Raw genomic sequence first — 17,474 nt, forward strand, 5'->3', positions numbered from 1 at the left:
TTGTGGACAAACTGTTATAAGCCTAAAAACATTGCATCGGATTGGCTGAGGACAAATTTGTCAGACAAAACGCTTCATGAAATGCCCCCAGGTCTGGTTATCAAGTTATCATGATTGGAAGCCAAGATCAGGGTATGCGTGGACGGTACTGGGGACACTTACCATCCTTTCCTTCCAGCGTAAGGAGGGAGAGTGATTGAGCACCAGTGAAGGAGGGTAGACTTCCTTAGCCTATGCCTGCCACAGAAGGCTACCTTGAACATATAGCGTTGGCAAGATGGTTGCTAAGATGGAAGGCATGGGCCTACTGGTAATCTTGTAAAGGTTGAGGCAAAGTCTCCAGAAGATAAGGAGAATTACTCCTCTATTGTCTTGAGATGGGTCAGTACTCGGCTAATGTCATCCAAGGACCTTCTATGAGAAGTAAGGGTAAAATCATCTGCATGAGCAAACTTCCTAGTGATTATCATGTCACCATGTTAAGAGGAGTGGAGTTAGTTTATAGCCACCCTGGAGGAGGCCATCATTCAGAGTCCTAAGTCAGTTGGTCAGTCTGCGAAATCCTGAAGCTGCAAGTGCTGAATATTAAAGACAAGCAGTGTGAAGTTGTTATATCACTGCTTTCAGAATGAGGCAGCACTTTAGAAATCTTAGAGCCTCCCTGGATATCATACGCAAAGACATTCACTCCGAGAAAACTGGTGGTGAAATCCATCTCGAGAACAGTGAAGCCTTTCACCTATCATGGCTACATTCAGGCAACACTTTCAGCATGTCTATTGTCAGATAGCTGTGTGGATGGTTTGCTGGTAAGGTTGGGCTTTGGATCTTCTGTAAAGGAGTGCTCAAGCAAGTCCGCATGTCTTTACCTTCTCTCTATGGCAAGATCACCCAGTGACCCCCAAGTACCTTGTAAGGCAATTGCAGGATTGCAGGGGTCGCGGTCTGGCAGGGCTGGGCAGCAGCAGAGGTGGGGGCAAACAGGTATAAAACAAGCCCCTTGACAAAAATGGACTCATCCCATTAAATTCATCATGAATCACCTGCATTGTACTAACATTGGTAAATATTCCATAATTCCACAATTCATCACTAAAGGAAAGGAAAGAGCAGTATACTCATCTCCATTCACAAAAATGTGTCAATTTTACGGGTGCTGCTTGTTCTTCCGAAGGTTCGCTATTTCGAGGGTTCGTTATTCCGAAGGGTCGTCAATCCGAAACACACAAATTCCCTATACCAAGAGGTTCGTTAATCGGAAAATGAAAAAGGGTGCGTTAATCCGAAAATGAAAAAGGGTTCGTTAATCTGAACATCTGCGGTGTTATTCCGAAGGTTCGTCATTCCGAAGATTCATTAATCCGAAAATGAAATCCGGAAAAATGAACCTTCGGACTTACGAATCTTCGGATTAAAGAGCCTTCGGAATAACGAACCTTCGGAATAATAAGCTGTAACCAATTTTACAGTGGCAAATACACAAGTTCATGCTGTTACGTTTTAACCACCCCTGAGCAAATAGGTGAAAAATCACGCCATCACAGAACCAGTGGTAAATCAGATCTATTTTATACAGATCAGACAGAAGGTCATTTGTCATTTGTATTTTCAAGCAAATCATACTCTGGGTGAGCATAACATTTTTTTTTTTTTTTATCAGAGATTTGAGGGAAGGAAGTGGGGTGGTCCCTTTTTTCAACTCTCCCCTGCCTCATGTTCTTTCCCGGAAGAGGGGATTGAACAGTTTGTATAATATCGCTTTTAGATCAGAGTTATTTTAGGTAGTTCGATATTTTAGACAGTTATTTGGAAATTTCATTTGTGTTATCATGTGAGATTTAGCTTCAGTAAATCAGAGTAAATTTCATGATGTTGAATATCTCAAGGCAAGTAAGTATCAAATGTTCATGTCTAATAATTCCTGATAAACGATCGTGATGTTGGCATCAATTCAAGTTTTTGTGGATTTTTTCAAAATCCTAGGGGAAAAAAAATCAGATTGAGGTAGCAAATTTGGATGTTTGCATCACAAATAAAACAGCTTTTTGTCAGAAACAACCTTCTGATTTCTAATTTCTAATCAGCACCCAAATTGATAAACAGTGTTGCTGCATTGCAGAAAAAAAGAGAAAGTTCGTTTATTTCCGTGTACATTTTATCGTTCATATAATGTATAGGGGTATATGAGTGGCTTTCATTTTGAATTGTTGTATTATGAAGAACATATAAGATTACAAAGAATGTCATTTTCTGTTTGTTTGTTTGTTTGCTTGCTTGTGTTGCAAGTGGCATTCATCAGATTTGCATTGCACATGCAAAACTTGATAACAGCGTAGGTATGTGACTGGAAAAACAGCAAATTCGTCTTCTATTTCTATGCATATTTTTTGGCCATTCATTAAGTACATGAGTATAGGAATGGCGGCCATTTTGAATTGAAAATAAGCTTAAAATACTAAATGTACCTACATTAAATGAAAATTTTCTTTGCATGTGCAAATAGAATTACTCAAGGAACAAAAAATTTAAAAAGTTTTATGGAATAATCGATCATAAAATTGACATGAATGTGATTATCATGGCCAAATTAGCATATCTGGTGGCCATTTTGGATTTTTGCGTTTTGCCGAAAATGCTCAAGGTTACGCGAGTGGCATCAATCGGATTTGGAATCAGCACCCTCGAATTGACAAGAAACCATCAAAAAACATTGTATATATCGAAAAACAGGGTTAGGTGCACTTTCTATGGAGCCTAGCCTGGACTATAAGTCTAATATTTAATTATTCTGATGATGTTGGTGGTGATGATGAAAGTGATATGGTGACAGAGTATTAGAGAACCATCATTATCCTGGTCTGAATGCATTGCTTGATGTTGTTGTTGGTATAATACTAGACTTACCTGAAAATATCTCATGTATTTATATATTTTTGGATGATTGAATGTAATATCAGAGTGTTCCTTTCTTTGCTTTTCCTCCTTTTAACATTATGTAGCTCTAAGTATGTTAGTCCTAAACCACAGGTTGTTCCTTATACAAATCACCTATGGATTAACTGTCCCATTTTGGAAAACATTTCTGTCTACCAGTAAGTCAGAAACGATGACAAAAGTATGCAGCAGTCATATGACTTATTACTACTGAAGCAGTCTGAAGGTGTATGCCCTTTGCTGAAATAGCAAGTGAAGTTACTAAATGGCAATATTTGGCACTTAACATTTTAAGAGGTGGGAAAAGAGGTAGAGTGCACTCCCATTATAACGAACGCGGTTATAACAAAATTCCGCTTTACAACGAAGTAAAAATTCAGACCGCAACATTGTCAGCTCAATGTATTTTTATTGTTTATTTGTTTGGTTATAACAAAATTTTGATATAAAGAAAGAAAGCTGCCGGTCCCAAGGACTTTGTTATAGCGGGAGTCCACTGTGCTGTTAACGAGTACCTACTTTGTAACATGTATACAGCTTTTACAGAGTCAGTGATTTAAGACCAAGCTGTAACAAAAGTAAACATCAAACAGTTCAGTAGACTTTTGATACTAATTTTATTTTAATTGAGTTTGCATCACATGTAGTACATCTGTGCTGAATGGTACACAAAAGGGAATAGATTAAAAAGCGTGAGGATAATAACTAAGGCTGATTAGGTATCATTAAAAATGTATTAGTGTTGTGCTAGAATTTAATACATATACAAAACATGTCCACCACTACCCATACACATGCCAATGTACAAAATACATGATACTCGAGTAAAGATTTAAAATACATATCATTCTTCTCTCTTTCTCTCCCTCTTTCTCTCTCTCTCCTCTCTTTCACCTTTGGCCACATACTACAATTACATCATAACATCTAAAATCTGCATTATGTGATATTTACAATGAATGGGAAATCACGTACAGTGGCATGCTAGGGTTAACACAGTAATAAGAGTATTGTACAATAATCTTCACCTCACTAGAATATCTTGATATGTTACTCTAACTCGATTAATTACATGTACAGCAATATCGTCGTAGCAACCTTCAGTTGTGGCACAGGGAATCTGTACGAATGACATCTTTCATGGTACGGACTTACACGATAAATATTCACACATCAGATGGATCAAGTGCATGCGTCATCTTGGGTATAATTATCCAAGGATATTTGTCCTTAAGGGGGCTTATGTCCGACTAATTTATTGTCCCTTCAGCTGGTTAATTGATGGAAAGGAAATTAAGTAGGTCTCGATAGGAATATTATCATTTCAAGCCCTTTAAATAAAAAAAAAAAGCCACAGGCAGCTGAGCTGTCATGTCAATATATGACGGTGGGTATATTGCCAAGAGTATTACACAAGTATCACAGACAATCCAGTGTTTCTCCTCGTCAAAATCATTAACCAAGTAAACGATGTTGAACCATGGCATTGGTTTCACAGTGTACCAGCTCCACCCCTGTATGATAAGTAGGGGATATCCCTAGATTCTGTCTGCTAGGCTGGCTTGTTTTACTGCTCATGTGGAAGAAATAAACATACTACCTGTACAGACATTTTGTCGTGAGCTTTAGAGAACGACGCAAATGCACGCAAGGCGCGTAAGGAATACACAGGCCTCACATGAGTTTGCCTTGTTCTTCCCCGCATACAATTTTCATCAGTAAGGTGTGAACAATGCAAAGTGCAATAAACTGCTTGCAAGTACAATGTAATGATCAGAGCTTCTAGGCATGAAAAAAATGAAGAAAAAAAAAACACCCCAGAAATAAATGATTAACATATAAATTGGAACAAAAAACCTATTTGTGTGAGCTTTTTGTTGAACATAGATTATTGGCAATGTCTCAGGTCTATGCTTTCTTATGTTTTTATACAACACCATATACTTTTTGCAAGTGCAACTAAAGTGACATCATGAGTGAGTATCTTCCCGGCAGATTGGATTTGGCTTGCGTAACAGAAAGTGGAAGCTGCTACAATTGTAAAGTTGCATGTCTGAAGGCTGTGATGATTTCCATTGTGTGAGCATGATACAGACTAGTCAGACATGATCTATGTAATCATATAATTTCCACATGTTAGTCTCATTACTTACAGAAGTCTTTGTAATAGCTGGTACATTTTCTTCATCCTACTATTAAAGCAAAGTCAACATTTGTAGTCAGTTTGTCAGTCCTTGACTGGGGTTTGGGTATGCTATCTTGGATTTTGAAATAAATTACTTTAATTATCACTGAAAATGAGATGACCTCCATTAAAGATCATTCTCATCTTAATATGTAAGAATGCCATTGGCTGCGAATATACCATCTTCCACTGTGGACCCTCAAAAACATATGTACACACCATTTTTTTTTTTTTTAATGGGATTGATACCAACATCGAAAATGTGCATCAAAACTTGATAATTTCAAGAACAGTGCTGAAAAAGTAGAGTGATTTACAGTGAATGTATCCTGCAGACAGATAAGAATTTTCTTGCTGCTGTCTCCTAAATCCCTACTACATACAAAATTGGAAAAAAAAAATACCTATGAGTACAATTCAAAAGAGTTGTGTGTTTGAAATTATGACTCCCATCAAAAACAAGGATCAAAACAGATTTGTGTAGTGGATGTTCGATGACTGTTAACTGTATCACTGCATTTCGAATTTGGCAGAAGAAACTTGGTGAGAAAAAGGACAAACTGTCATCCTTTATTTCTATTTTTCATGAAAACTTGAAGATATATTGTCTGTTCAGTCAGAGGCAGATATTTCTAGTAGAGCCACCCATTCATCAGATAGCTGTTAGCACAGGCGTAGAAAGTATATTATCATGAATATGCTCAAAATGATACATTGTAATAATCCACACAAGTACATTGTACAACTAGTTCATTGCAAGAAAAAAAAAATTATTAGAATCATAATCTACAAACACTTCTGTTTTTCCCATTGCAAAGTTGATAGAATCCAGACAAGTGAACCAATAAATGTGCAACTGCCTAATGATTGAATCTACTGAACAAAGAATACGTACATGCTTATTTTCCTTTTTTTTTAGCATATCACCTTATGCATTATTGACTGTGTGTCAGTGCAAGTATATACAGTAAACCTCGGATAAGTCGACGTCGAGTGAGTCGAAAATCACTTAACTCGAAGCAAAATAAAAAGTCCCGATTTTTCCCTATGTATTTTCTCTAATAAATATTTGGATAAGCCGAAGTACGAGAGTCGAATTTCGGCTGTGTCGAAGTAAAACATCCAGTCCCTTTTGTACAAAATACACGTAGTTTACATCACTTGAGCCGAAGAAGATTTTTCTGGCATTCTCATTACATTTAGAGGAGAACAACCAAAAAAAAAAAAAAAAAAAAATCGGCATGTCGCAGAACCCCGTCCCTGACCTGCTGCAGGTAAGCATGCACACTCACCGTACCGCTCCGCACGCATGTCGAATACATACACATGTATGCATGTATACACACAGCACATCAATCCATACTTTATCCATACACACAGCACATCCATACTTTATCCATGTCAAGCCAGAACTCCTTGGTCAACCAATCGCTGCTTTAATATTTTAGTGACAGGCCAAGTGGGCGGAGCTTGTTTGTGCGTGCCCGGCTGGCTGGATAGTTTTGTTCAATATCATGGAGGTGGGATGGGCCTGGGAGAGTGTTTGTCTCAGGGTAGGTTGACAGAGATGGCTACCTATTGCACCAGTAGCACATGCACATTGCCACATTAGCGCAGACATTCTCAGAACTACGTTTAACTACTAGTATTGATACAAATTCCATGTTCAATTTGGAACAAAATAAGAACATTATTTTCAAGAACAGACAAATGTGAATGCAAACACACACACGCACGCACACACACACACACACATGCATGCAAATGTACTATAATACATGTACATAACTGTGAGTCGAAAAAAAATCGACTCTCGCGAGAGTCGAAGTTCACTTAAGTCGACGCATTTTTGTCAGTCCCGAGAGCTTCGACTCATGCGAGGTTTACTGTATTAAAAAAAATCTGCAGCTCTAAATCGATAGCATCAGATGTGTAAATGAGAAGATACAGCGCTACACCAACAGCAGTTGTGGATTTGCGGAAAATCAGGGTTCAACCATGAGTATGACACAGACTTTAAGAGACATTTGAATCATAATTTACATAATCAGAGTGATACGACTATGTGTAATAGAATGTGAACATACAGTGTAAGATGAGATATGAATGTACACTGTAAAGCCGCAATGCATATTATACATGTCTATGCGCAAAGCTGTTAGTTTTGGTTCATGTACCCCAACAGAGAGTATTAAAACTGATCTACCATCAAAAGGCAGCATTTGCAGTGGCGTATGCAGCTGTGCCATGATCAACGCATGCACGGTCATTCAGATCTTAATGGTCAAGAAAATCACAACTATGCTACAATGTTTTCCCTCTGGTAAATAAAACAGGCATCATTGAGATAGGTCAATCCAAGTGCTACATACAATGTACCTTTCCCATGTATGTCAGTTTATCAACTCCTTATTTCCATATGACTGTGGTCTCACATACAATGTGTGGACACACTTCACCTGTTTTGATACCAGGGAAACAGATAGTATGAGTCACTTTGATCTACATTGAGGGATAAATATCCTACATGTAAGTAAACATGTGAGACAGTTACATCCTTGATTACTTGTGAACAGACATACGAAGATATTTTCTCTTCTCTACCTCTACCGAGAAAAGAAATGTGACTTTTCATCTGTGCGGCAATTGAGTAAAATGCAAGCTACATCATAGTCAAATTTTTGCGTTCCCTCAGGGTGCTATGCACTTCAGTATCGACATTAAACAAGTGCTAGCCTCTAGTATACAGTTGTTGAGAGAAAAAACCTTGAATTTCATTCTATTTTTCAAGTGATGTGTCATCAGCCTAAACATATTTCCAATTTATTACCAAGATTGTACATGAATTAAGAATAAAGCAAATATGCCAAAAGAAAGAGGAGTGAATACAAATCATGCAACATGATATTAGCTCCTACTCTAAACTCTGCATATCATGTTTTGGCTAGATTTTGAAGAAGCCAGGAGCCATATAATGGATTCCACGAGGATTGCAAATATGCAGGGTTTTTTTTTTCTCCAGAACTCGAGACAGCAATGCTGCTGCCCACATTTAACGATCTAGCATGACTCAAATTCAAATGTTTATCAAGTGTCAGAGTGTGTTTGCAGTGGGTGTACTGTTTATGACATCCAAATTGCCCATGCTTTTGAAGAGTAACAAAGTTTAGGAGGATGTGAATAGATGATTTTAGCAGGTGTTTCCCTTTTCTTAGACAACACACTGACATGGTAGTTATTGTTTTCTTATTATGAGTTGTCAAAATCATGCCCAAAGATAACATTTGAGTAGATAGGTACATACTACAGATTAGGTAGAAGCCAGGCATACATACTAGTGAAATGCAAACATCTGCACCCAAGAAGTTACAGAACAAGAAGCATTCATTTTTAGAGTTAAGCATCAAGTGCAGAATTCACTGTCACAAATGAGAAGCTAGCATCTTGACACACTGTTATCTTGCTATGTGAAGAAACCTTGAGTGAAATGGTGATTACAAAAACATTAAAACTAGCACTCTTTATTAGATTTAGCCCAAACATACATTTTGCAGCTATATGCAGAATACTTTACAGCAACTGGATTTCACAATTCTTCTTTACTTTAATATTTATTTCTTGTTAAGCATAGCACAGAACTTGTAAAGAATAACACAAACACACTTGCATGTACTCTTTGGCATTCTGCTTTTAAAATTTAAAGTTTACAGGAACTGAATGCCCATTATGTACTTAGCTTTTATACATGTGCCATGTCCTTCATACAGTATTCCCCCCCCCCCCCCCCCCCCCCTTAAAATGACACTGTACATCTTGGAACCTCAGGACAGCTAGCTCTATAAAATACAAGTGTCTTTTCTTTAAAGGTAACAAATGTAATCTGCTTTTGACTGGTCAATGGCAAGACTGTTTTCTTGGGAACAACTTGAAGAAATATCCCATATTATTTTACCAATTCTTGCGATGATGTCCCCCTCCCCCCCCCCAATAAAAAAGCTACTACAGCAGACATTGGGAACGCACAGAGAAGAATCACCTTATCACATTTTTGTGGCATCAAATGAAAAAAATATCACGTCACACACACTATTATGTTAGTAATCATGCTCATTTGCTGCAATGGGAGGACAGTTTGAAATATAAAGATGGTCATGATTGTACTATGCTATAAATGCCCAAAATAATGGTGGCAGAGAGATGTTAAAAGTACTTAAGCTTATTGGGAAAACTCTGAGTTGATATAAACTGGTTAATGTAAAAAATTTAAAGCGCAGTGAAATTATCACCATTAGCTACAATATTTGCATGGTTCTTTACTCTTTTTCTTTTGATGTAAATAGTAACACACAAGCAATGACACCGCTACAATGTATGTCTTTTGTACATGGGCACCCAATGTTAGGATGTGTTTCCACGGGTAACATTACGGTCAGCATTGCGATTCAAGAGAGAAAAATTTGAAAGTTTGACTTCACTCAAACTGGCAGATGTACCATATACAGTACAAGTATTGGATATTGCTACCGAAAGAGCCAAACTCAGAGATCAGCTCATTGAGAGACGGCTTGCCCTGCTGGATTCAAACAATGAAACTAAGCTTATCTTGTGGACTTGTTATTTGATAACTTTCTCCTACATACTGTCAACATAACCTATCTCAATTTACACAAATATTATTCTAGACCATTTTGTTACACTACAATGTACAATGCTGCTTACGACAGTGTGGTGCATTGCAGTATGCTAGTCATGTTGTGCCCGACAGTGTGGCCAAATAAAAACACAGCATGTACAAAGAGGAAAGGTCAAACTGCTGCTCTCATCTTACCATATTAGCACCACTAAAGCAAGAGAGTATTTAAATATTTTATGTTCATGATATAGCACATTCTGTTTGGCAATGTTCTACTACCTCAATGCATGATTATCTCTTAATTTCCAAGACTTCATTGATTGTTGCATTGTGTATAAACAATATCCCTCCTACAGTGAAGGTGAATTGGGACCATACGACCGACAACTTGTGCTTTTCTGTCATTTCCTTCGGCCAAATATGGCTGCTTATACTGATGGCTATTGTTTGCTTGCCATGTGATGAGCGAGCCATATTAGAAATGTGCTTTCGAAGATTGAACCAACATGAGCAAACCAAGTGCTCCTTCTGCAGTAAGTCAAACCAAAATGCAAAAGTGGAGGATTTGCTAACCTTGATTTTCACACCATCACTGTGCAACAGAATCTAAACATTGTACATCAAATTGATTTGCCACTCATGTAATGATTGGGTCAGCTGAATTATCGGTCAAGTCAAAGTTCCACTCAGATGACCAATGCGATCTGAATCAACAGAGTCAATATTCAACTTCATGTACAGTATACCAAATGTGTTATCTGACCAAAATCTTTGGTCAGAAAAATGATTGGCCTCGCATAGACCAGCCAAACAAGACACTTTAATGTTCAGCAAGGACCAGTATTGCAAGCTCTGAACTCATATACAGGTGAAAGAAGAGCTTATTGAAAAGTCCCAGATCAGAGGAACAAAAAAAAAAAAAAAAAAGCACTAATATGAACCCATAATTTGGCACATAATATAACATACGAAAACAGATTGTACATGTGAATTCCAGGGATTAGAAATTAGCAGGCTTCAGATCTGAGACATGGACGCTAAGATGACGCAGGCTCAGATGGGACAATAGAAATGGCTATCTTACACATGTGCAGAACACCATTTTTTGCCTAATTAAAGTCATTTTAGCCTTCGCATCGCAGATCTAGAGCTTGCTATTAAGGCTGAAGAGGTAAGTATTATAATTCAAGTTCGCCTTCAAACTACTACAAGACAAATTATGTTGATTCAGTGTGATACAAGAAAATTATGTGAAAACAAAACAAGAAAATCCTTGAGCAGAGCACATGCTTATATTCAGTGAATTTTCAAGGTTAAATACCATTCCTTATGTTCTTCTTTGCTTGTGTACCTCAAATTTGATGTCACATTCATGACATCATAATATGATTGCCTGAATTTGGAGGTCTGACAAACTAGTTTCCAGCGCATGATCAGGGACCACATTTTGTAATCACTTCTACTAATTGTAAATTGCAATAACTGCAGCCACTGTTGCAAATTTGTAACTACTTATGACTGACCGCTGTTTTCTGGCTGCAACCATGGTAATTGCAATCATTCCACCTCACAATAATCACAAACTTGTCTGATTGATGCTGACCTCAGCTGTTTTGTGTTACCTACAAATACATAATCATCAATGGCAAATATCAATGATATTCAGAGATGTGATATGGTAAGCACACCATGGAAATCTCTATTTCACCTGCGCATCATCAAATCCTAGTCATTACATAGCTTGGTACTTTGTGTTGACATTTCATTACAAAACCAGGAACGTCTCTACTCAGTAGACGTCCCAGGTGACTGTGACACTTCCGGTACTTCAACAACAGGGGTGACCTCGTCTGCTGTGCTGTTGTCCTCGTCAGCTTTGATAGCCTCGCTGGACACATACATGGCTGCAGCTTCAATGCCAATTTTCAGTTTCTTTGGTGAACTCTTCTTTCGGCGAGTGGACTCTTTCTTGTCACTCTTCTTCGACTTGACCTTCTTGAACTTGACCTTCAGTGGGCCACCTGAGCTGCTCTCTGGGCTCTTCCTCTTCTTTCCGTTCATCATTTGCTCCGAGACCAGCTGTTTGGCAAGATTTTTCTTGAATTCGAGGGTGCACATCTTGCGTGTACCAGAGAGAGAGCCACTGTTATGATGAATGTAGGTCTCTTTCATGATGATGTAGGCATTGGCCATGCACGTATCAAAGATGAACCAGAACAAGTAGTGCCACCACTTGTTGGATGTTCGTGATGAGGGATACTCCAGCCGCAGCTGATTGGCATGTGAAACTCCGTGGAGATATTTGTTGCAGTTGGATATTGCCTGCGGACAAGGCACCGGCTTGACCCATCCATCCCGCTGCTTCCGTGTCACGTTGTCGGTCACCGTGGCGTCGTCAGCGGTTGACAGCACATGCACAACTCGTTTGTCCTTCCATGCATAAGCACATGTGTTCCCTTTCTGAACCACTGCAGACTGGCCATGCTGAGTGAAAGACTTGGACCCCAGCTGGGCTTCGGGGAAGTCCTTCCGCTCTGCTTTCACAGTCCCTCGACACCTGATCCCCAAGTCATACATTCTTTCGAATAAGTAGGGGCTGGTGAAAAAGCCCTTCATGTTCAAAATGGCATCGGTATTATGAAGATCTTTTGAGAGGTCTAATGCTACTCTGGTTGCCAGTCCACCCTCCATCTTACCCTCCTGTGACTTCCCGGTATAAAACTGGAAATCGTTGACATAGCCGTTGGTCGAGTCGGCTCTCATCCACACCTTGATACCTACAGTGGTCCCATCAGCCGACCTCTGTCGCCAGCCAAGCTTCCCTTTGTATGTGATTATGGTCTCATCAATGCACATGTTCTGGTGGGGGTGATAATGCTCTTTGATGGTGCGTAATACAGTATCAAGGATGGGGCGTATGGCATGAAGCTTGTCATGATCAGGGGCAGTCACAGGAGGATTGGTGGTCATGTCATTGGCATTCAAATTCCTCGCTATGTTCTGAAAGCGGTTCTTGGGCATGATTTGCGAACATGCTAGACTTCCAAAGAGCCAATCCGTTGACCAATACATGTCCTGGTGGGGCAGACTCAAGATGCTCATGTAGATGCGAATCCCGAGATATGCCTTCATTTCAGTGAAAGTGAGTGGCTTCCAGTTGGCATTAGCCTTGTCTGAATGTGTGTGTTCGGCATATCGGTTGGTCTCTATCATCAACTGCTCAATGAGCGATTCTGGAAAGAGCATGTTGAAGAAGGCCAACTCCGGGGTGCCATGGGGTAGCAAGGGCGAAGGTCCAGGTTTGGCAGCGTTGAACGGTGGGGCTGGGGTGGCGCGGACGTGATGAGTCCACCCAGATGGTTGGTTACCGTGCTCTGCTCTGCCTTTTAAGGATGACTGTGTCGACGTTGGAGGTGGGGGCAGTTGAAGACCGTGGAATGGCATGTTGGCAGCGTTGCCCGGGACGACACTCATGTCTGAAGCATGCCTGGCAGCCTGCTGCACTAGCCCAAGCCCAATACTCTGAGCAAAGGCCTGCTGTATCATGCTCGAATTCAGCATTTCCTTTCTGCTGCCATCCAAGTTGGTGTAAGTCTTCTCGATATCATCTGCCCCGTCTGACTGATCATCAACGCTTATGTCATCGGAGTCTATATCTGAACAGTCAAATGGAACAGGATGATGCAGCATTGAGGCAGAGTTGTCACCCATATTGGCACTCATATTGGGACCAAGACCAGGAGTCATATTAGGAGGCACACCCGGAGTCATCCCTGCACTCATGCCTTGACCACCTCTTGCTGGGTCATACACACCACCTGCCATTTGCTGGATGTTTGCCATTCTGTAAAAGAAAGCATACAAATTTGTAATTAGTAATGTGCAAGTCTATGAATCCATTCAAAAGTCATGAATTTTTGAAGTTTCAGTGCTGTTATTGCTGAACGAGAAGACTTACTTCAGTTTGTGATAAAATATGCGTAGAACGATACAAAGAAACGATACAAAGAAACTTCATATTTTCACTTTTTTGCATAGTAAAAGAGCACTTGATTTGCCCCTTTCAGAAGGCAGGGGAATAATATTACCCTCAACATACATCAGTAACAAGTCCAGGGAATGTGTTCTTTAAAGGAAATTTCATGGAAATCTTCTATGTATGTGACATCATACACTGTAGTAGTCTTCTCATCTAGCGATGGCAGCAGTGAAAGTTCAAAAATTCTTAACTTTTGAACAGATTGTCTGATTTTTTTTTCAAATTTTCACTGATGTGTTCTACAGTACTAATATTGTTGCATTCACCCAATCCACATGTATATATTAACTGTAATAAGGCGAACTTGTCCTTCTTTGACATTTTTATGCAATGAAAAAAAAAAACAACCTAACAACGACAGAGAGAATATTGCAAATATTTTGAGCTCTGGACCACCAAGATGGTTATTTCTGAAGTGGCCAAGGGTGCAATATCCAGAAAATTTAATCATAAAATGTTATCACCTCAGTTGTCCAATTTGATAAGACTAGAATGGAAAAGTTTGATCATAGTGTAGAACGAAAAGACAGTATACCGGTACTTCAATAGTTGTCACTGATATTCTGTATACGTCGAATATTTCGCGAGGTTTTTATTTTTGCGAATTTCGCAAGTCAGCTGCTATTCACGAAATTAAAAACACACGAAAATATTGACTCTAATGCCGATATGAATGTGACGTACACGTATACATTTCTCCGTTCAGTACACGACTCCACAATCGCGAATTCAACCACTCACGAAATTGTCGGGAAGTCCCGATTCGCGAAAATTTAGACTCGCGAAATATATGGCGTATACAGTAGCCAACGAAGAGTGTTGCTCTTTTTGTTTGCTACGTGTACGATGTGTGTGAACTGATCAACAACAGACTTTGTATATTGATGCATCATCTTTATGTCTTTATTCAAAATCAATTTCTCTTTGGAGAAAGTTCTTTTTTTGAGGCCCCCACCTGTATGACATACAATTTAGGATGTATTGATAACATGACTCAATATATCGACAGATGAAGGAGACTGCACAGTTTGCATACACGTAAGCCAAAGCAACAGGTGTATCCATGTAGATGTTGGCTAAAAGTTATTCTGGTAGACTCATCATCTAAATTATTCATACAAATTTTCCATACAGTATCAGAATTAGTCTACCGTACTAGCCCTCTTGAATGATAACACAAGTCGCATCTGCAAGTAGCTGAAAGCCTTGTACTTCAAAAGCTCTTTAACTTTGGGTTGTACTGTTAAACATGGACCCAGACAAGGATATTGGAGAGGATAGAAAGGAAAAACCCTTGCAGTTGGAGGGAAAAACAACCCATCCCATGAAGGAAACAAAGAACAATTAGGCAGAAAGTACAGGTAAATATGAAATTGAGAAAGTTAGACAAGGGGAACACCACAAAGAAATGATTGATAGGAAGGAAAGGGAAATTTAGGTATAGATTCTACCTGAAAATGAAAGAAGAAAAGATAGAAAAGAAAGAGAAAGATATAACTAAAGTGGCAGCACACACTTGCGCACGCGCTCAACCCCTTTGAAGCTACAACCGCTATTCAAACGCAATGCGCAAGACTTGGCCGAGGAAAAGAGAAAAACAAATTTTAGCTTTTCACTGACACCATAGGGAAAGCCGCTGTGTCGCTACATTCAGACCAAATGCTCGACCCTTCAAGCATGCGCTGAACGTATTCGTACTGTGCTTGTGCATTGTGTACAGAGCAGCTCCATGCAGCATTTCAAGCAATCAAGATTTTCCAACAATTTTCCTACACTTGCAAATACTAAAAGTGTTAAAACTTAATGTCTATTCGACTTTGGAGACTCAGATGCAAGTATTTTACTCTTTAGGCTACTGAATAACAAGGGTGAGTTTGTGCATGTTTGGAGATCATTTGCCAAACAGGTCAAGCGAAACAAGCGAAAGTACACTAGACTAGCGCCGATTTTTCTGCTGTCTGAAGGCAACCGTGCCGCTGCCGGGTGTGTAGCTGTGTACTGTGTGTAGCCGCTAGGGGGAACCAGCCGCTAGCAGTCTACACTACAGTTGTCGTAAAAATAACATCCCATTGAGATTGACATGTTCATAAACCATGTGAAGCTGCCTATTTCACGAGTATGCCAAGAATACGTATTCGTTGCTGTAAACTGTGAGGTTCATTACCCAAACATATGTCATTCATACACTATAAAATATCATGAATATTGACACGTTGTCGATGCGTAATTTCGTTACCTTGAAGCAAAAGTAAACCCTCCCTTGAATATGAATTAGTGGGACTACGCTACACCGACGCACTGTTTCGGGTAGAAAGTCTTCGACGCAATTAAGTGAAAAATAATATCTCTTTCCCGTAATCTGAATCCTTCGATTTGGACTCGGTGAAAGGCTACATGTCAATGATTTCGTATTTTGTTCGATTGTACCTACCTGACAGGCAAATCGGTGCAATAGCGCCGAAATAATGTGACATGTACAGGTACGATTTCCCTCGCTCGTGTCCCATGAAAAGCCACCAATTGTTTGTGTATTGAGATGAGTGCAAGCTGACCTCGATGTACGTAGCAGGTCAGCGTGGCATTTTGCTTCCGGGATCGGCGGCCGAATGTGTTTTATGTTCGATTCGCCAATAAAACTGCAGCACCTGAAACGCACAACTTTGTGCGCGCCAGGACAAATAAATCAGATTATGGGGATGAATGTACCGTATATTCGTATAAGTATTAGTATCTAAATAAAACATCCCCCCCCCTTTGAGAAATGAATGATCGATATGATGTGAAATGAACAATAACATAACTAAAACCAGTATCGAAATAGTTTCACACATCAAACAAAATCAAAATACATGTACTAATGTTACTCAACGAATCAGTAGGTGAGCTGGTACCGTACCGGTACCTGGATCAATGGATTCTTGGGGGTGGGGTGGGCCATGGGGAGATGCCCTGTTCTTTTGACACACATCTAGCTCTTATACAATGTTTATAACTCTGCCAACTGAGGATTTTTTTTTTTTATATTTGTTTATTTGTTTATTATTTTTTTGTTTTATTTTATTTTATTTTATTTTATTTATTTATTTATTTATTTATTTTTTTTTTTTTTTTTGGGAGGGGGGGGGGGGGTGTTTTGGCTAATGTTATGTCCCATAATAAAATCTTGGAGGTGTTGCCATTCAGACAAAACAATGTGCATTCATTTCAGTATGAGCCCACTGGGTGATTTTCTTAGTTAAAGGACAAGTCCACCTTCATATACATGCGGATTGAGTGAATGCAGCAATATTAGTAGATACATCAGTGAAAGTTTGGGGAAAATTTAATCTGTTCTAAAGTTATGAATTTTTAAAGTATCTGCGCAGTCACAGCTGCTTGATGAGAAGAGCTACAGCGTATGATATCACATGCATAGAACAATTATGTTTTATACTAAGGAAGATATAAAGAGAATTCCACAAAATTTCATTTTTTGAAAAATGTAAACATTCCCTTGACTCGCTACGGTACTGACCTAAAGATGTTAAGGGTACTATTATCCCCCTGCCTTCTGAAAGAGGCAAGTCAAGTGCTCTATTTTTATGTGAGAAAAGTAAAAATATGTTGAATTTTCTTTGTACTTTCCTTATATCATTCTACGCATGTGACATCACAAGCTGTATACAGTACCAGGTAGTCTTCTC

General features: G+C 39.2%; 2 protein-coding genes across 2 annotated transcripts in view; one reads left to right on the forward strand and one right to left on the reverse strand.

Moving 5' to 3' along the window:
* Positions 1-17,474, forward strand: part of LOC139726274 (branched-chain alpha-ketoacid dehydrogenase kinase-like) — a 51,596-nt gene that overhangs the window by 31,525 nt on the left and 2,597 nt on the right. The gene's annotated exons all lie outside the window — the stretch shown is intronic.
* Positions 10,677-16,299, reverse strand: LOC139726273 (piggyBac transposable element-derived protein 5-like). The gene is made up of 2 exons (XM_071637343.1): positions 16,223-16,299; positions 10,677-13,596 (listed from the first exon to the last, which is right to left on the reverse strand). The coding sequence occupies exon 2, from the start codon at positions 13,593-13,595 to the stop codon at positions 11,538-11,540; it is 2,058 nt and encodes a 685-aa protein (XP_071493444.1). The 5' UTR covers position 13,596; positions 16,223-16,299; the 3' UTR covers positions 10,677-11,537.

The sequence above is a fragment of the Diadema antillarum genome, unplaced genomic scaffold (assembly GCF_040938485.1).
Source record: "Diadema antillarum isolate AM-2024a unplaced genomic scaffold, OU_Dant_1.0 seq00000082_RagTag, whole genome shotgun sequence".
NCBI classification, from domain to species: Eukaryota; Metazoa; Echinodermata; class Echinoidea; order Diadematoida; family Diadematidae; genus Diadema; species Diadema antillarum.